Raw genomic sequence first — 20,468 nt, 5'->3', positions numbered from 1 at the left:
GAATTGTTCAAATCATTTAGTTTTTTGTATAATTTTTAATTAAAAATTTTTAAGTAATAATCAATTAATTAATTAGATTTATTTGTTTAAAATAATTAACTCTATAAATAGAAAAAGAAAAATATATTAGAAAAGGGCATCAATCTAATGCAACTGGTTTCGGAAATTAGAAACAATTAGCAAGATCCTAACATTTAAGCTGAGCATCATGTGCATGATTCGTCTTCGTAAAGCAAATAAACTTTTTATATTAAATAAAATAAGAGTTAGCAAAAATCATTTGATTAAAATATAATTATATGAATTAGATTGATAAAAATAAATGCAGATATTACAGAAAATTAAAGGACTGTGGCCATATGGTGCTCATTTTTTATAATCGTTGGCTTATTGTATGTGTTAACATTTACAGGTATTCCACCTTTTATTTTAAAAAGTATCTAAATGACCATTTTTTAATTAAAAAAAAAAATAGTACCCGATACATTTGCTACAATTTATGATAACAATTTAATTTATGACTGTTCACACTTAAAAAATAATCCAAGTTTCTAAAAAGATCCTTACTTGCGTTTTATATGCTACTAATTTAACACTCAAGTAACAATTAAAATGTTTGAAAATATATTAAAATTCCTTATATTAATCAAAAGGATAATAGAAATTTTGGTGGAATTGTAAGCGGAATGTCAAGAATGAATTAATTTTTAATAGTTAGACTGGTTTTAAAGAAATAACCTTATGATGTTTGTAAAAAATCAAATAGCAAATATCAATAAATAAATATTCAAAAATATTTAATTAAATAGAGAATGACATCTAAATGTATGGCAAATTCACTGGTCATTTCTATGAATTAAACGATGATTATACTATTGACTCCAGAACAGACACAAAAAAAGGTCATTAATTTACTGCGAACTGTCCTAGTGTATTTAATTATTTTAAAATTATTAATAATAAATATAATAATAACATACATACAATTAAACTATATTAATAGGGAAGTGTTTTTTGTGATGAAATAACTTTAATTTATCATTCAAAAATCGACCATTCAAATTATGCATTTGTTGTCCATTTTGATAGTGATTTTTAATGGGATCTAAGTCCCTAAATAGCTTTCTAAGTAAACATTACAAAATTCAAAATTCAATATATAATTTATTTTATCATAAAGCATGAATATGTTAATTCTGATTATACAAGCTTCCTTCTTGCTTTAAGATATACATGTGTAATAGTTTCTATTATTATGACTATCGCTTATGTAAGAAAACTACAAAGAATAAGTTATTTTCACTGGGTTATAGAGTAGCGTTTGATTGTCCTTCTAAGTGGACTACTTATTTTATTTAACAATCCTTTTTATGCTACAACTATTTTGATACCTAATATGGCTTCGTATCTTATTATTTATTTATTTATTTATCTTTTTTCCTTTTTAATTTTAAATTTTTTCCCTTTTTTATTGTTTTAATAAATTATTTTTTGTTAATTAAAATTATTTTAATGAAAATAGAGCTTTTTTCGATGTTTTCTTTTTAGTTAACTTTTTTGTCTGCCTTTTGGTATTCTTTTTAGTAATATTAGATAGAGTTATAAATGAAAATGGATAGAAGCTATCTAAAGCCCTAGATAAAAAAAAAATAATATTTGCATTTGTCATTTATATCTTTTTACTTCTTACTTATATTGGTTTTTCTTACAACCACTTAGATGATCCTTATACAAGCTTTTAAGATTCATTTGGAGGATTTTATGATTTTTGCAAATGGACTGGTGTAGTGATATTAGGTAAATTTTAATTATTTTATTTAGATATTTAATATTTTTAAAATAATAATAATAGTTGCATATTTCCTCTACATAATTTACCTTTATTACTGGGTATTTAAAAGTTACAATACATTGATCTGGAGAAATAGGTTATTTTCCTTATTTTCAATGTACTATATAGTTTGCTGTGCCTTGTGTAAATATTATTAAACAAATTATTTTTAACTAATTTATTATTTTAACTAAAATAGTTGCTTTCAGTGGTTCTATGGATATTTATGGATCAGTCGGTGGAAGAGCTCTCCTTTTTATAACTATTTTGAATCTCTATGTTTATTACCTACATTATATGTATAGCTTTTCACCTTAAGGTTATTAAGGTAATTTTTTTATAATGTCAGCAAATATTCTTAAAAATAATTACTTTTACTAATTATTAGAGGCATAGCAGATAATTAACTTAGAAGTTGGTAACAAGCCATAAATATATGAAGTTTTAGATGACAGTTTGCATGGTATAGATATAGCAAGTCAATAAGGAGATCATTAAAATATCTAGAAATAAAATATTAACAATCAGGAATAAATGTTAGCATAAGACATATTTTAATAGCATTAACAATTTAATACCAAAAAGAATGGATAAGAGCAAGAAATGTAAAATTATGCAAGCAATAAAACACCAGAGAAAGCCCATAATTTTGAATAAGAATTTGCGAATAACAGTAATGAACATCAATCTTAGTAAATAAAAGCAGAAACAGGATAACATAAAAACTCGAAGAGTAACGAAAAATATCATAAGTAAAACGAAGAAGGCGAAAGCTAAGCAGAAAATGGAGATTTAGTTTTAAATTTTGATAAAGATGAAGAGGAAGAAGAATATTGATTTCTTTAAATAAATCAAATTAAATAATAATATTTTAATTTAAAAGTGCCAAATTTAAAATTTTAATATTTAGGAAAGTTATGTATAATATACCCACTTTTTCTATATTTTTCTTAAAAGGATATATTTTATTATCACTCTTTAACTATTATTCAATTATTTTTTCTAAAAAAACTATTAAAAATTAATTGAATTTTAAATAATTTAAATCAATATAAATGTTCAATAAGTGTATTTTTATTTTCTAAGTTTAAAAAGAAGAATCTTAAATTTATCTTTTTGTTAGGAAAACTGAACTTAACTTTAAAAATTAACTCAAAAAAGGAAATCAATTTATAAAAAATTTTTATTTTATTAATTTAACTAAGGCAGTTAATCAATTATATAGAATGCATTTTTTTAAAAATTCTAAATTTTATTTGACCTCCAGTTTTATTTATTAAATGAATATGATATTATAAAGTAAATTTTAAATATAAGAAGAATATTTTAACATTTAATTTAATTTAAGTTTATAATATGTTTTTTCATAAAAATATTTTAAGATTTATATTTCAATTTAATTATTATATAAATAATAGAATTATTTTTGATATTTATGACAGTTTTTATAGTTAAAATAACATAATACGTGTATTATATTTATTATGGTTAAGTATTATGCTTATCTCAATAGCTACAAATTAATCAATATATAATTTTTGATTATATTAACTTTAACAAGATTCATTAGAAGAATTTTTTATAATCTTTAATTTAACAAGATATTTAGTTTAGCTAATTATTATAAATTCAATCTAATAGTAAACTTAAATTCAAATTAAAATGGAATTGCAAGATATTTTGTTTTTCACCATTTCTTTCGTACTAATTGGTGTGTCATATTATTTCTTCTTTATGAAGAACTCAACAACAAACGTAAATAATTTAAAAATATTAAAAATGAATTCATTTAATAATTCATATTTACTTATTTATATTGATTAACTTTATGAATATAGAAAACAAAAACTGAAGACAAGGTTCAGAATTAGCAAGCTTAAAATGTATAAAATTAGCAGTAGGTGAATTAGCCAGCAGCAAACCAAAGATAAGAAAATACAAGAAACAGGAGGGTAAATTTGCAAAAAGAAGATAGTGATAATGAAGAAGGTGAATAAAATTCTGATTCTGAAGAAGAAAAAGATGATGGTGATGATGATGATTCCAATTAAACAAGAACTTAAAGAGAACTTGCAAGGGAAGCAAAGAAATAATAAAAAAGATAATAAAGAGAAGTAATATTTTATAGCTATTAAAAATTTTAAAAAGGTTTAACAAATAGATATTATTAGCATTTTTGATAATTTAGCATCAGCAGTTAATAAGATATTTTAACTTTAAAGTTGCCTACTTATTTTTTTGGATGTTAATAATTTTTACATATTATTAAATAGGCTATGCAATAATATTATGAGTAAAGGGAATAAAGAGATAATCAAAAGAAATCTAAGTATGAAGAAAGGGATAGGTTAAGAGAGTTAGAAGAACAAAAAAAGGAGGAGGAATAAAGAAAGTAAGAAGAACTTTAAAGAATTAAAGAATAAGAAGAATTTGAAAATTGGAAGGTAATTAAGTTTTTAAAATATCATGTTTTGATAGTAGGAATTAAATTTTTGTGTGTGATTATAATAGAAATTCATGGAAGTTGAAGAAAGTGGATAAGAAAAAATGAGTGCTGAAGAAGAAGAGAGATATTATAGAGAATTAAATGAGAAGATTACTAATTACATTAAAGTAAATATATAAATTAGTGTGAATATTCTAATTGTTTATTAAAGCTAAGAAAAGTTGTTGTTTTGGAAGAAATGACTGGAGAATTCAAAATTACTACCTAAGAAGTCATAGATAGAATCAAATCATTAGAAATAAATAAGTAAATTAATGGTATTATAGATGAAAGAGGAAAGTACATTTATATAACTCCCACAGAATTAGAAGTAATTTATAAACTCAGAATTATTTTATTTACTTATTATTTTTTTATAATAAAAAGAGTGTTAAAAACTACATCATTAGTAAAGGAAGAGTCAGCCGTTCAGATTTAATTGCTGAATGCAACAGATTAATTAAGCTCGATCCTTCACAATAAGTAAATTTTTACTCTTTTGAATTTATAACTAAATAAATAAATAATCTTTTAATCTAAAAGGATAAAGAAAAAATCTTTAAAGAAGAAAATGAGCTATTATAAGAAGTTAATAAGTAATTTGAATAGCTTAAATAAGAATAAAATTGATAAATTAAAATAAATAAAGTCATAATTTAAAAAATTTATTTATCTATCAAATTAAGTAAATCCTTGTATTAATTTCTATTTTAATTTTACAAATAATATAATACTCAAAATATGGTTATTGAATTTTTATTAAAATGGCAAGTAAGAAATTATTTTTTAAAATTATGGAGATAACCTACAGATTTACTTGTCTACTTATCTACAATAGTATTGTGGTATAGCTATCAATATCATTTATTTATAAAGATTATACCCCTATTAAAATATATTGAAATAGCAACTATTTACAAATTTTTCTAATATATATTATTTTTAAAAATATTTGAATCTAAAATAAATTAATTTTTTTTGTAAGAAAGTTTAAAATTGGTTTTTTTTTGTTTAATTTTGATTTAAATGTTTATTCACTTTATAAAATTTACTTGAAAGTATTTGATATTTACTCAACTGACTGTATTTTATTTGTAAGATTTTATTAAAATAGTAACTATAATATTAAATCATTGATATTTATAAAAATAACAAAAATTTATTTAATTGAAATTAATCGATAGAATAATAATTATGAAATTTAAATTATCTATTTTATTTAAATGATTAATTTCTAAAATACTTTAATAAAAAAAATAAAATTATTTTTAAACTCTCCTATTAAATCTTCTAAAGTCAAATAAATTATTATTAAGAAATAAAATAAATAATAATAAAGAGAAGAGAAATTTACAATCTATTTCTAATCAATAATTTTTTATATTAATTTTTGTTATTAATAAAAGAAAAATTAATTCATTGTTTCTTTTATTTAATAAATGAATAAATCTTTAACAATGGTTTGAGTTAGAATTTATATTACATTAATCAAAAATTTGTATAAAATTCCAGGCTGAGTTTTGTGATGGCTGCTTTGTAGTCGAAAATTAACAGATCACCCAAAAAGATTCTAAAAAATATATTTTTTATATTGAATTTTTATTTGGAGGAGAAATTTTTGATGAGATTGAGAAAGATTTAGATAATTGATCCTTACTAATTATTTTATTTAATTTGTATTAAGAAAAGTTTATTTTTTGTGCTTAAATAAACAAAACAATAATCAACTAAAAAATTAAAACTAAGATAATCAAAATTTAATAGAAATATTTACTAATTTTACTTAAAATAGGCGAAATTTTAATAATTAGGTATGAAAATATAAAAAGGATTAGTTTTATTACTTGCACTGCAAATACTAAGCGTATACTGCCAGGTTGATGAAATATTCATTAATAAGGCCGTTTATAAGTAGACACAAGCAAATGATTCTAGCTATTTCTAGATTAACCTGGATGAAAAGATTCCTGATTTAGAATTAACAATAATCGCAATAGGAGTTGATAAATATAATGAACCAGAGATATAACTTTTTATTGCAGAATAAGGAGAAGACTATAAAAAGGCAACTTAAAGAACTCCAAATTACACTTGCTCAAGAACTCAGAATAACTTTTGTATAATACCAGAAAAAGATATTGTTTTTACAGAGAAATATACAATTTATGTAAAGATAAGCTGTGATTTATAATGTGCTTACTCTCTTGAGGCTTCTTACACTAAAATGAGACAGTTTTTCGTAGGTAAATTGAAATTTCAAATAAAATTTATAATAATTTAATATTATTTTGATAGACACTTCATTTTAATACCGCAAATACAATCAAGACTATAATGAGCAAATGACTTCTTTATCAGGTTGGTTCAATGTTCCTAAGGACAAAAATATCATTTAGATTAGAATAAGTGCTTATGAGTACTTTGCTAATAGCTAAGCACTTCCTATAACTATTTTAATGAATCCAGGAAAAGAAGGAGTTAGTGGAAATGATGTAAATTAAATTATAAATTAAAAAATTATAATTCAATTCAAATCAATAAATAGGCTAAGTACAAATCAGATGTAGGTGTTCTTAATTCTGCTATAATTACTTTGCAAGAAAAGGATCTAAGAATTAATGACAATTTTAGCTTTTTAGTTCTTTTCCCTTATCATTCTCCAATTATTATCAAAATTGAAAGCTATGATGGAGGAATTGCTAAATTGCCAATAAATTCTTTCACATAATATGAGTAAAACGTAAATGAAAACATGATTTTCTAGATAGTAAATCCTGCAGAATCTCCAGAGAGAGTAGATCCAACAAACAAAAGTCTAGTTATAAATATATTAAGCTAAGAAGGATATGGTTTAATGTAAATTCTTTTTATTTTTTGGTAAATTTGTTCTTAATTTTATTTTATGTAACAAAATAAAGATCACTTGCAGGAGATAAGATTCCTCAGCAAGACAGTGATTATATTTTAAGTACTCGTGAACATATTTTTGAGTAGAAGCTAGTACTTACATCCTAAATGAGAAAAGATCATAATTTAGGTGATGATTTATTTTATCTATAAGTTAAGCCTATTAGTGGAAGAATGATTTATTTAATAGAAGTGAGTTATGAATTTGAAAATCAGCTTTAGATTCAAGATTTAGAGTTTAACATTTAATCACATTATGTATTAGAAGGTAGTAAAGCTAATCACTATAAAATTATTTTGACAGGTAATTTTACCTTCTAAATTGATCTCAAAATAGTCTAAAAAGAAGGAAAATCTGCTGTTTTAGTAAAGAACTGTAGTTAACAGTTAGCGAATTGTACATTAAGTGATGATCAAGTAGCAACTATAGTAAAAGATTAACAATATCTACAATAAGATAGTGATGTTATTAAATATTCTGATAATAGTGAATTTCACTACATAAGCTATTAGAGTGACCCAAATAAATGCAGTAATAAAAATGGATTCATTGTATGTATTTATTATATTGCAGTGATCAATTATGACAAGCAAGACTACAGATACATGATGCTCGCAGAACATTCTCAAATCACTACTAAAATAAAAGATAATGAAATCTATTATGGAGGCATTTTACCAAATTAATATAAGTACTACGAGTATTAAGTACCTTCAAAAAATATTGAAAGCAATCCAATTGAATATGTCAAAATAGTCCTTAATTCACCTTCTTAAAAAGCTGTTATTGGTGCTAATATCTCTTCAAGTAATATTTATTATTTTATTTGCTTACATTAGTTATTTCAATAATAAATTTTCATGAAAAAGAATTTCTAAAAATTGAGAAGTAACTTAGTATTTTTAAACTATAACTTCAATAAGTTTTACTTATCATTTTCAAATTAAATAATTAAATAAAATCATTTGAAATACATAAACGGTTGTAAAAAACTTTAAAACAAAACAATTTTTTAAGTTTGAACTAGAAATTTATATTTCAAAACACTTATTTAAAAAAATATAAATTTATTCAATTTAATCAAAATTTATTTATTTATTTTTTTTATTTAATAGAAAGCTAATCTAATAGACCAACCCTAAATAGTGTAGATGTTTTCTAAAACTCTAACTTCTTATTAATTAGATAATAAGAATTTGGTGACTTAAGTGGTTTAAAAATTAACTTTTTTATATATTCTGATGAATTTGCAATTTACAATGTTCATGTAACATATCATGCTAATTAAGAGGCTTTGAAATTTAAATATTTGGTGCTAAATAACAAAATTACAGATGTTCTTGATAGTTATGAATCTAGAGGTTTGTATAAAATCTTTTTGTGGCTTTAGTAAGATTTTAAATCAGATTTAAAGGTAAACTTTTCAAAAAAATGCATGTCTTAAAATTTTTTTATTTTTTTAACAAATAGATAGAGTTAAAGGCTATTGAAGGATAGTTTTATTTTTAGTACTGTTAATAAGAAAAAGATCATTAACTTTTAGATTGCGTATAGTCTTAAAATAATAACTTAGTGATACCATTAAGTTAGCTTAAGGAAAATATTTTAGTTTCTTACGTGTAGGTAATTCCATAAATCATGCCTGGTGCAGTATCTTAATCTCATTAAACGCTTTAATATTCTTTAGGAATGTATTTATCTTATTATGTAATAGAATTAGACAAGAATAGAGCACATTCTTTCCAATTAAAATTAGATGAGTTTTAATATTACAAAATAAATATTAGTCAAGGTGATATAATAAAATTTCAAATGACTTCAGACAATGAAACAATTGAAGGGATGAATGCTGTTGCATATATTTCTTTTGATTATTTATCAATTTATAAACCTAACCCAGATAACTACAACAAAACTTTGTATGAGAACTAAGTGATTTATATTGATTAATAGCATACACAAAAAATTTGTGAAACACCTGCTAAGTTAGGAATGAATTGTTATATTACTCTAATGTTTATAGCTAAAAACAAGAATACGTAAATAACCTTTAGTGCTTTTAATGTAGAACACTAGGTAAATATTTATTTATTTATTTCAAAAAAATTTTTTAAAATCTTTTAATTCTTATAAGATTCAACTTCATGAGTTTATGGTCCACAAGTAAGAATACCCTGATTAAAAGGATTCATATCACAAATATTACTACTTTTCAAAGAGAAACTCAACTACGTTTTTAGAAACTTTTAGTCCCTTGGCAGAATTGGAAATATATATTAATTTTGTTAATGTTTAACATACTTTCTTCAATTATACAAAAATTGATTCCCTATATCCTACAAAAGCTTAACATAATTATTAGGTTAGATAGACTGGAGATCCATATTTAAAAACCTTAGTGTTTGACAATAACTTAATGGATGTAAAGAATTCTGAATGCTAAGGCAGAAATGTATGTGTATACCTTATTGCAATAAAATTAGCTGACGGGTATTACGAAAAAAACTTCATTGATGAGTATTACAGAGTCAAAATGTTTAATTAAGAAATCTTAATTTAGTCTAATCAAAGAAATCTATACTAAATAAGAAAAGAATAAAATCTTTACTTCAAATTTTCAATCGATCCTAAAGAGGAGCGTTACATTCTACATGTGAATCCTATTGGTATTTGCGATGTAGAAACAGTCATCCTAAAAAGTAAATTATTTAACAAACCTTTTTTATAAACAAAAAAACTTATTATTTTTTAGTGGGATAACAACAACAATATAGCTATACTGAAAAAGGAGGAAGCTTAATAGTGATAGATTAAGATAATGCCTTTGAAGATAAATAAATATAAGGAGATTACTTAGCTACGGTAACTACTAAAGATCCATTCTGCTAATTTTATTTTGTTGCATATGGTACATCATACTAATATGTCAAAATAGAAGCAGGGCACTATTTCCATACTAATTTAGAAATCAACCAATAGCTCTTCCTTGAATATCAAGATAATTCTCCTACTTCTTTTAGAATAGAAGCCTCGGTAGAAGAAGGTTCCATAAAAATGGGAGTTGAATCTGAGAGTAATTTAATTTTAAAATGTTTTTAATTTTGTAATTTTTATGGGGGAAGTTAATAATTAATTAATTTGAAAATAAAAAATTTCAATTTTAATAAAATTTAAATTATTTCAATTTAAAAACAATTTATTTTTACAAAAAATCCTCATAAAAATTATATTTTTTTTATTTCATAATTTAAAAAAAATAAAATAAAAAAGAATACATAATTTAATGGAATCCTCAAAAACCGATTATATAATACGGAGTGAATAATTTAAAAGATACAAAGAGACACACAATATTTTGGGATAAGGAAAAACATCCAATTTGCACAAGATGTAAATATATTATAGCTGTATAAGCAATTAGAGAAACTAGTCTTTCAATTGTTGTTAAAAATGAGGAAACCTATACAAATTTACCAGCTTAGAGAATGTTTAGAGTTGAATCATTAAATAACACTGTTGATCTATTCCACTTCTATCCTCATTCTTAAAAATTTAGTTTATAAGTAACATTAATTATTGGTACTATTTAAGTATATGGTAACAAAGGTTTTACTATTACACCTAATAATTTTAATGCTCTTTTCAATTTGTTCTCAGTATACACAAGCTAGGAAGTTACTTTTACTCCATAAACTTATGGGCCTGATGATAATCCTGAAGAAAATCACTCTAAGCCATATAGTTTCGCAGTCAAATCTATGAAGGATAGTGTTTATGTTATTTCATTTTAATCTAATGACAAAATCATGCACTTAGCAAGTGGGCTACCTTACTTTAAATAATTGGATACCCTAAGCTAATTAGAGTTACAATATAAATCAATTTCTAGTGGATACTTCAAAAGTACTGAGTTTACAATTTACTTACTTAATGATTTCTACAATCAAGGAATCAATTAAAATATTCAGAGTATAATATAAGAGTATAATGATTAAAATTAACTTTAAAATAAAACACTTACATGGGATGATTTTTATCCAACAATCACAATCTAAGATAAGAAATTTAATTAAGGATTTAGCAAAACTATGCTCTCTAATTCAACAATTCTTTTCCATAAAGATAGCAAAGTTGACACTTACACCATCAAATTTTCCTATGATACATAAGGCCTGATAAAGTTGAATGAAGCTGTGAGATTCTACATAATTCCACACACAGGTATTCAACATTTGCTTTAAGGCTAGCTGATTTAAAAGTTTTCTCTATAAGGCTAGTATGACAGCTTTGAATTTTATGCTGAAGGTAAGCATGAGATTGTTATAGAATTAGTGTAGTGTTTTGGTTAGTCTATTTTAGCAGTATCAGATGAAAGTACTAATTCATATGGAGCTCATGAAATTTAAGTCATGGCTGAGCATCCAAGCCTTTATGTTTCTAAAATAGAGTCTGGTAGGACTGATACCGAGATTTAATTAGGACACATGAGCTACTTTTTAACCATCCAAAATTTGCAAATGTCCTAGTATCGCTTAAGAGCAAGTGTTTATCCATCATAAACTAGATACCCATATTAAATATTCAATAGTGGAGATTTCTTTACTTTTAGTTACAATTAAAAAACATAAATGTTAGATATTTCTTTTGATGGGCTTCAGTGTTACTTTAATTGTGACAGTAATATCTTTACATTAGTAAATGTACTTTATGTATTCGATTCTGATTATTATTCACCAAACGCAGCTTAGGGTAGTGCAGTTTGTGGTGATGCTTTATTTTTCTAAAAGCATCTCCAGTATGTCAGTTATAAAATCAATAATATCGAATCAGTTTATAATAACACAGCGACAGGCAACTAAATAAATCATAAAGGTTTAACCACAAGCATAAATATCAATAAAATATTAGATGATACTGCAAAAAAATTGAAAGTACCAGAATTTTACATTAGTTTAGTAGGAAAGGCTTAGTTCTTTAATAGATAATCCTAAAGACTAGAATCTTTTTATTTCCCTTATAAATCAATAACAATAAATGTAGAGTGGATTGAAGGTGAAAGAAATAAAAGCTCCAAAATTGCTCTCATAATTGGTTTGGTTGTAGGTGGTATTTTAGTATTTGGACTCATTGGATATTTTACTTTCAGATGGTACAGAAAATCTAGAAGAAATATATCTTTTGAAGTGCATGATGCTCTCAACACTTCTATTTCAACTCAACCTCAAAGGGCTCTTCAAGCTAATCTAAATTAATCTCTTGAAATGAAAAAATATAAGGAAAACTATTCACAATTCAAAGATGAAGAAGACTAAGAAGTTTGATTCAAATTTTGTTTTTGTTTTCATAAAAGTATAAATAGATGTTTTTTTTATTTTTGAAAGTATTTTTAATGAATTGTTAAATTGAAAATGATTAAATTTTTCATTCATTCATTCAATCATTTTATTTTGTTTTAAAATTGCTATTTTTCAGATTAAAATAAAAATTGAATAACTCATGAAATATTTGATAGTTTAAAAAATTAATATAAAGTGAATAATAACATCTATACTATCAAAATAGGAGATTTTTTAAAATTTAGATTAACTCTATTGATGTTAATAACATTAATAAAATCATTTTTATATTAAAATTTTATATTTTGATTTTCATTATTATTAAAAATTAAAAATGTAATAATGAAATATTAAATATTTTATTTTTAAATCATTAATTAATTAGTTTTGTTAATTTATTGTTTAGCTTATTTTTTATATTCAAAATAATGAATAAAGATAAACTTAAACATTTATTTTTATTATTTTAAATAAACTTTTTCAATAAAAATAAAAATGATTGTTTGGATTAATTTCATTTTTTAATATCATTTAATATTCACTTTTTTTTTATTTATTTTATTTCTTTTTTTTATAGAAGTTTGATACTTTCTGTTTATTTAGGATGTATACAAATATATAAAAAAAAATGATTACTTGTCAAATACAAGAGTCTATTTATTTTTAAATTTATTTCTACTTATATAATTATAGTTGGTATTGAATTATTATTTTAAGAATACTAAAAATTGAAAGTTCAGGCCAGTTTTCTTTGATAAAAATAATTTACGTGTTAGTTGATTAGTAAGTTAAAAAGTTGCTTAATCTATTTTCATTGGAAGTACGGATTAGTATATCAGGACAAGTTTTTATATGCATATTTTCCATTATGACCTTGTTATCTATTTTATTAATGTCTAATTTTTTATCCTCCACCTATTGAATAATTTAAATTTAAAACATAATTCTATTTAATGTATTGAATTACCTATTTTTTGATTTATGAAAAACAATTCTCTATTTCATTCTGTGAGTTATATGCAAAGCATATGTTTAAAAGTAAAGTTTTATTATTTTTTGTTAACTCTTCCATTTCTAGCATTGATTGTTGCACTTCTTATGGAAGCAATTTTAAATCTCCACAAACCTTCACTTTGATATTATATCTTTATAAAAATTCTCCATCATTTGCAAGTTTTCTTAAACTTTTTTAGGCTAAATTCATGAGAACTTCAACTTCTTCTTTTGATCTATTAAAATTTTCTATTGCAAAAGCAAATACCGTCATTTCCTTGACTCCTAAATGGAAGCACCACTCACAACATTTTTTAAAAGTAACAAATCCTGAAAAATGCCCCTCAGTTTTTTATTTTCCTTAATTAGTAGCGTATCTCCTATTACCATCCATAATAAATGCTACGTGATTTGGAATATGTCCTTGCTTCAAAACTTTGATGACAAGTTTTTCATAGAATTTAATTTCTGGTTTGATTTCTATAACCTTTTCTACTTTTTAAGTTTCTTTGGTTTGAACTTTTTTATCTTACTAACTTTACTAATTTATTTGCTTTCCTTCAACCTAGTTATTCATTTAGTAATTTTTTGTGTTTAATTTATTTAGAATAACAAATTTAATATATAAAATTTTGATAATTATGGTTAACTAAATTTGCTTTTTTTAAATATTTATTACATTATTAATATTTTAAAAATTATAATTTTATCACAATATTTTGCCAACATTGCAAAATAATCAAAATTGTATAATTATTTATCAAAAATTAATTGAAAATATTGTAAAAAATTATCTTATAAAAATATTTAAATTAAAATAAATAATAACCTATTTCTTAAAAAATTATAAGTGTAATTTAAATATTTATTATCATCCATCTAAAATAATAAAATAATAATATTCTTATGTTTTTACAAATGACTTAATCAAAAAAAATTTTTTTAAATAAGATAATTAATTATTTAAATATATTTTTATCTAAAAAAACTATTCTTTTTGTTGTATTTAAATTCTTATTTATTTATAAAGGTTTATATGGACTTATAATAAAAAAAAATATAATTTAATAAATTTTATTAATTTTATGCATATTACTTTTTTATAAAATTTTTTATGTATTACAAAAAAATGATTTTTTATAAATATGAAAATGAATTAATTAATATTTTAGGTAAATAAATAATAAAAGGAATTTAAAAAATTAACTTTAATTTAATAGTTAGCTTTTAATTTATTTGTAGAACTTTACGTTGAGCTTATAATTAATAAAAATAAATATTTTTTTGCCTATTATCAATTTAACTGTATCTTAAAATGAAAACCATTTAATTTTATCTTTTAATAAGTTTTACAATATAAGTAGCTTCATAAGAATGTATGACTGGATGCTAAAAATGTAGATAAGTAGAAAATAATCAATAAATTCAATGCGATTAGTGTTTAGAGCCTTATTAACTCCATAATGGCGATTGCATTTATCAAGGTTGCTCACCTGGTTTATATTTCCAGATAAATCAAAATTAAGATAATAAAACTACAGGGAATTGTTTTTCTATTTGTGATCCTCATTTTTATTCTGATATTTAAACTAATACTTGCAAAAAATTAGTATAATGTTCATCAACTTATTCAACTTAACAAAACTTTAATGAAACTCCTCTCGATTTTTTTATTTATAAATAATAATATTATGTTGCCTTATTAACAAGCCAACTTTCTATTTATGACTAAAGTATGCTAGGTTTAGTTAAAAATCTAAAATATGAGTAAGATGATTTAACAATTTAATAAGTAAATGGTTCAATTATTGCCATAAAAAATGATTTATCTATTAAAATTTGGGATATCATAAATGAAATAAGAAATGATTGTGATAATATTACTCCTACTTCAGTTAATCAAAAAATTTAATTTGCCTAGTTTTTGAATTAGTATTTAGTAATCTTATGGATAGATAATTAGAGTACACAGCTATAAATAATTTATGATTTAATTAATAATAAATAATTTAATTCTAATCCTATTCAAATAAGCTAATCCTCTAAATAAAGTTATATTTTAAACGACTATTTATTAATAGGAAATCAAACTAGTTTAATAATTTGTTAAATGGTTTTTTCAAGTGAAAATTATAAACTAAATTTAACGCAATTAGTTATTTTTACTTTTGAAAATTAAGGAAACTGGCTTTAAATACTTTAAACATCAAAATAAAATATATATTATTCAGTTTATGACAATCAAATACTTTAAATTGATTTGCTTTTGCAAAAATGCTCATCTCTTATACAACTAAAATCTATCCTAAAAACAAAAATAATCTAATTAGAAAATAATTCAAATGAAATACATTTAATTATTCTTACTAAAACTAATTTAATAGATTATAGCTAGATTTCTAATTAGTCAAACACTATAATAAGTGATACCTCGAATGTTACTGACTTTGATATTGGCAATTTCACAGGTATAAGCAATCAGATTATAATTCTTGATAATTAAATATAATTAAAAATATATAACTTTTAAAATAGTTAGCTTGGTTAGCCTTAATAAACTATTCTTTTAAATTTTTAAAGTAATTAACTTAAAAAAATGCAAAAAGAATATTAAACATAACAACCTGAATCACTAACTAATTTTGAATTAGCTTTTTTTACTTCTACTTCAATTAACATAGTCAGACCAAAAGGTATCACATAATCTATATTAGAAACATGTATTATTGAAAATTTCAATCATCCTTTTCCTACTCCTTCTTCAAAATTAAATTCTCTTATTATGGTTTATCCTCTATCTGTTTTAATCACTTGCCATTAGAATGGTGATATAATATTTTACGAAGCATCAAGAGGGATAAACATAGATTTAATCTAGAAATTAAGCTTTCCTAATTAAAATTGTATTTAGCTACAGACTTTTTATGATAATAAAATAGCAGCAATTGTAAGTGAAAATATTTTCTTGATTGATACTTCACAATAAATAATATTAAATCAATTATGGAATCTAAAAAATATAGTATAAATAATATCGAATTATGATAAATTAGCAATAAGTTACAATGACTGCATTTAAATTGTTTCTACTGATTTTAAAAGCCTTTTTTTAGAATGCTAGACTTAGTTTTCGAGTAATAATATATAAATAGCTTTAAATAATGATTTAAAAGTGGTAGTACAGAAATAATAAAATATTGAAATTTACTAAATAAGATTAGATATATAATAAACTTAAAAAATAAGTTCAATAACTACACTTTATACTATTTAGTATTTTAATATTATTTAAGTATTTAATTCTGACTAAGATATAGTGTAAAATAATTATACTATTGATGAAATTGTCTTCTTTGATAGTTAAAGTAATTTTAATGTTTGTGATTTTACTCTTTAAGTTACTTATATGTTGAAAATTAGTTAGCTTCAAAATGTTGTTTCAGTTTTAAGAGTAGTCAATGATGATACAGTTTACTTTTTAGCAGGTTTTTTTATTTAATAAGGATAATCAGGTGTTTTTTTAGTATCAAAATATTTAGATAAATACTAATTAGCTTAACAAGATATCTATTATCCCAGCGTGTATTTGCCAAGAAAAATAGTGAATGAATATGGAAGTGTATTTTATAGCTTTTAAGTTCATTAATAATTGAGCTTTTTTAGTGTCATTTTTGAAATATAAATTGATATTAATAGAAATATTAATTATGTAGTAGGTTTTGAATATGTTAATATTGATTAAGAATCAACTTATTTAAGTAAAACTATTGGATCATCTGAGAATTTTATAAATTATATTGGAACATCATCTGGTTTGATTTATACTGGTAAATAATAAACATAAAGATACAAAGAGTTAAAAATAAGCAGTAAATTTTTATAAGCAAGCTAAAAAGATGATGAAATACAAGAAATAATTTAAAGTGCTTAGATGGGCATGTATTTTATAAGAACTAATTATTAAATATCATCATTTAATATTTTCACTAATTAATTTATCGAGTTGTTAAATCCATAATATCCAAATTATAAACCTTTTAATTCTTTTAGTATCATTGCAGGAAGTTCAGGAATTGTTTGTTGGAATTAGGACTAGCTTCTTTTTGCTATTTATGGATATAAAACTTAAAAATATTACTACAAAGGTATGAGTGTGATTAATGGATGGATTTTTAATTCATCTTCAAATAATTTTATTATTTATGGAAGCAGTTTTATCATTCTTAGCTTAGAACTTACAATTACGCAAGTAATTGTAGATGATTAGTCATAATTATAATTTATACAATGCTAAAATACTTCTAATTATTTTGTTTGTAGTATCTCGACAAATATGTTTGTGATAGTGACAAATCAAATGAATTAATTTAATATTTAAAAAATACAAGTAACAGGTTTTAATAATAAATATAAAATAGCTATTGATGAATAACAACAAACGATATTTTTATATGGTGATTAAATTTAAGTTTACACTTAATATGGAGTGTTAATTTAAAAATATATGATCAATACATAGTTTGACACTTTTTTCATAGCAGAAATGTACATTTTATTTCAATCCTAGCAATGTAATTTTATTAATTTTTTATGTTTAAACAAATAAACTTATTAATATTATAACAATAATTAGATATATATCTGCTTGAAAGGGAATCATTAGATTTATACTAGAATTATATCTAGGCACCTTCAGGATTTATTATAAGAAATTATTTATATATAGATTTTTTATAATATATAATATTATATTTAAATAATGGTTCATTTGCTTAGATTTATATCTATGATGCAAAGTCCTTTCAAAATATCGGAAAATTAAACAGTATCTTTACAAGTAACATGTAAGGTGATGTATTGAATATGTATTTTGACTACAGTTCTGCTCAAATTACTTACTTAGATACTTATGGAAATATTTACGTTTATGATTTGTTTAATGAATTTTCTATTCAAGATATTTTCAAAATTTCTGAAGTTTATGACAGAAATGAAAAATTAATAAGCTTTTCATATGATGAAATTACTAATAATATTCTGGTATATAGTACTAATAAAATTTACTAAATAGATTATAGCTTATCAGGGTATATTTATGAAGCCTAGCTAAATGAACAAAGTAACTTATTTGCATCAATACTAATTAGTAACTAAAATGAGAACTATTTGGAATTTTTATTTTTTAATTCAGATAATGTTATTTTTAGATATTCATAATACTAAATTGATTTCTAAACCATAATTGATGGTAGTAAAATCATAGATATTATGTATAATTAAGACTAGGATATTTTAATAATTGCTTTATAAGACTCAGTTATATTTTAATAAAATTACTAATATTCAAAAACTAATAATTTAATTACTGAATAAATTATATTAAAAAATATATAATTTTTTAAATTTTTATATTTTAGCATTTATCTTACTTATGATAAAAAAGTAATTTACTGCAATATCAAAACTGGAGAGATAATTAGTTCTGTTTAGCTATAAGCTACAGTTCTTATCACATAATATAAATGTAACTAAGATTAAAATATAATTTTTATAGGTTTAAGCAATGGTTAAGTGCTACAATTCAATTTGAGTGATTTAAGCTATTAATATTATATCATTAAGAGTAGTAATAGTCAGCTTAATACATCAATAATATCTATTAATTTAGATAATAGTTAAAAATAAATACAAACAGCTTACTTTACAACTAATGGTGGTATATTGCAAGCTGTAGATATTATCAATAAAGAAATAATTTAAGAAATTAATCTTATAGAGCTGGTATAGGAAGATCCTTCTCTTTTTCTAAATGATTTTACTATTGATGAAACAAATTCAAGATTTATTTTTGTTTTTCATGGCTAAAAAAAAGTCTATGTTTGGAATTACTTTACAAATAAGCTAGAATAATATCTAGCTGTTGCTAAAGATTAAGGAGTTAAAATTAAAGTTACCTAAAGCTACTTAATAACATTCTGCACATTTTAGTTAAGTATTTATACAATATCAAGTTAAATTTAGTTATTAACAATAATCAAAAGAAACTTATCGAATGATTAAATAACTGATTATTCAGTGATAAACAATACTATAGTAGTATTATTTTTTATTTCTAAATATGAAGTCTATTTACTTGAAAATTATACTATCAGCATAATTTCTTAATAATAATATTAATATCCTAGATAGCTTGGTTATATTTTTAACTAATAGAATAATAATTTAAAACTTTATGGATTACATTAAAATGGAGTTTTTGAAGATGACTATAACATATAGATGTATTAAGATTCTGATTAAACTCAATGCTCTATCATAATAAGCGATAATAATGTCTCTTAATTAAACTAAAAGATTTCAAATATTAAGCCCAAATAAAATTTATTGAACACAATATACGGAAGTTCAACCTAAGATTAAAAAAATTGGATGAATATTATTTATTTGCAAGTTACAGATGATTAGTTCTAAAATGTCAATTAATACATCTAAAAAAATCAGTTCTCTAACTCATAATTCCTATTTTACCCTTAATAGGATAACACTAATCTTACTTTAACATATGAAGTATTTTAAAATTATGAATAAGAGATGCTTTTTTTGTTTAATTATAATTTCATTTTTTAGGAAGGCAATTAACAAACATTAGTTAATTTAAATTAAAAGACTCAAATTATCTCTTGGCAAAATATAAGTATAACTGATTAATGTCTAAACAATATTTAAATAAACATTTAAAATATACAAAAAATTACACTGCAATCTATTAAAATATCAATGCTTACTTGTAAAAATTTTAGTATTGCTCATAGCTAACCATATTTTTTTAACTTTTAAAATATATCTCAAGTTTATATTTATGATTTAGAAGTTTCAGATTTAATGCTATAGTTTTGTGATAATGTGACTCTCTTT

At 22.3% G+C, this 20,468-nt stretch overlaps 6 protein-coding genes across 6 annotated transcripts; 5 read left to right on the top strand and 1 right to left on the bottom strand. All coding sequences in view use genetic code 6, as the record gives it.

The window, feature by feature from the left end:
- Positions 1–147: 147 nt before the first annotated feature.
- TTHERM_00243980 (Wnt secretion Wnt-binding factor) lies at positions 148–2,668 on the top strand (the record flags this gene model as incomplete). The annotated part of the gene is made up of 11 exons (XM_001023727.3): positions 148–227; positions 309–412; positions 476–600; positions 654–750; positions 810–931; positions 1,004–1,129; positions 1,181–1,404; positions 1,523–1,797; positions 1,853–1,975; positions 2,031–2,159; positions 2,220–2,668. The coding sequence occupies 11 exons, from the start codon at positions 148–150 to the stop codon at positions 2,666–2,668; spliced, it is 1,854 nt and encodes a 617-aa protein (XP_001023727.3).
- A 714-nt stretch (positions 2,669–3,382) lies between these two features.
- On the top strand, positions 3,383–4,946 carry TTHERM_00243970 (DDRGK domain protein; the record flags this gene model as incomplete). The annotated part of the gene is made up of 7 exons (XM_001023726.4): positions 3,383–3,586; positions 3,670–3,945; positions 4,105–4,275; positions 4,343–4,444; positions 4,489–4,647; positions 4,704–4,799; positions 4,860–4,946. The coding sequence occupies exons 1-7, from the start codon at positions 3,494–3,496 to the stop codon at positions 4,944–4,946; spliced, it is 984 nt and encodes a 327-aa protein (XP_001023726.4). The 5' UTR covers positions 3,383–3,493.
- A 1,183-nt stretch (positions 4,947–6,129) lies between these two features.
- TTHERM_00243960 (transmembrane protein, putative) lies at positions 6,130–12,545 on the top strand (the record flags this gene model as incomplete). The annotated part of the gene is made up of 9 exons (XM_001023725.3): positions 6,130–6,559; positions 6,612–6,808; positions 6,862–7,172; positions 7,235–8,031; positions 8,340–8,638; positions 8,695–9,300; positions 9,359–9,923; positions 9,977–10,297; positions 10,495–12,545. The coding sequence occupies 9 exons, from the start codon at positions 6,130–6,132 to the stop codon at positions 12,543–12,545; spliced, it is 5,577 nt and encodes a 1,858-aa protein (XP_001023725.3).
- Positions 12,546–13,199: 654 nt separating this feature from the next.
- TTHERM_00243950 (undecaprenyl diphosphate synthase, putative) lies at positions 13,200–14,130 on the bottom strand (the record flags this gene model as incomplete). The annotated part of the gene is made up of 2 exons (XM_001023724.1): positions 13,200–13,475; positions 13,528–14,130. 2 exons carry the CDS (start codon positions 14,128–14,130, stop codon positions 13,200–13,202), a joined length of 879 nt encoding a protein of 292 aa, XP_001023724.1.
- Positions 14,131–14,868: 738 nt separating this feature from the next.
- Positions 14,869–15,542, top strand: TTHERM_00243940 (kinase domain protein; the record flags this gene model as incomplete). The annotated part of the gene is made up of 2 exons (XM_001023723.1): positions 14,869–15,473; positions 15,509–15,542. The coding sequence occupies 2 exons, from the start codon at positions 14,869–14,871 to the stop codon at positions 15,540–15,542; spliced, it is 639 nt and encodes a 212-aa protein (XP_001023723.1).
- A 607-nt stretch (positions 15,543–16,149) lies between these two features.
- Positions 16,150–17,816, top strand: TTHERM_00243930 (hypothetical protein; the record flags this gene model as incomplete). The annotated part of the gene is made up of 3 exons (XM_001023722.1): positions 16,150–16,687; positions 16,847–17,492; positions 17,699–17,816. The coding sequence occupies 3 exons, from the start codon at positions 16,150–16,152 to the stop codon at positions 17,814–17,816; spliced, it is 1,302 nt and encodes a 433-aa protein (XP_001023722.1).
- Positions 17,817–20,468: the final 2,652 nt, after the last annotated feature.

Source organism: Tetrahymena thermophila (genome assembly GCF_000189635.1).
Source record: "Tetrahymena thermophila SB210 genomic scaffold scf_8254406, whole genome shotgun sequence".
Taxonomy (NCBI): Eukaryota; Ciliophora; class Oligohymenophorea; order Hymenostomatida; family Tetrahymenidae; genus Tetrahymena; species Tetrahymena thermophila.
Note: the sequence above shows the minus strand (reverse complement) of the source record. Positions and strands in the feature narration are given on the sequence as shown.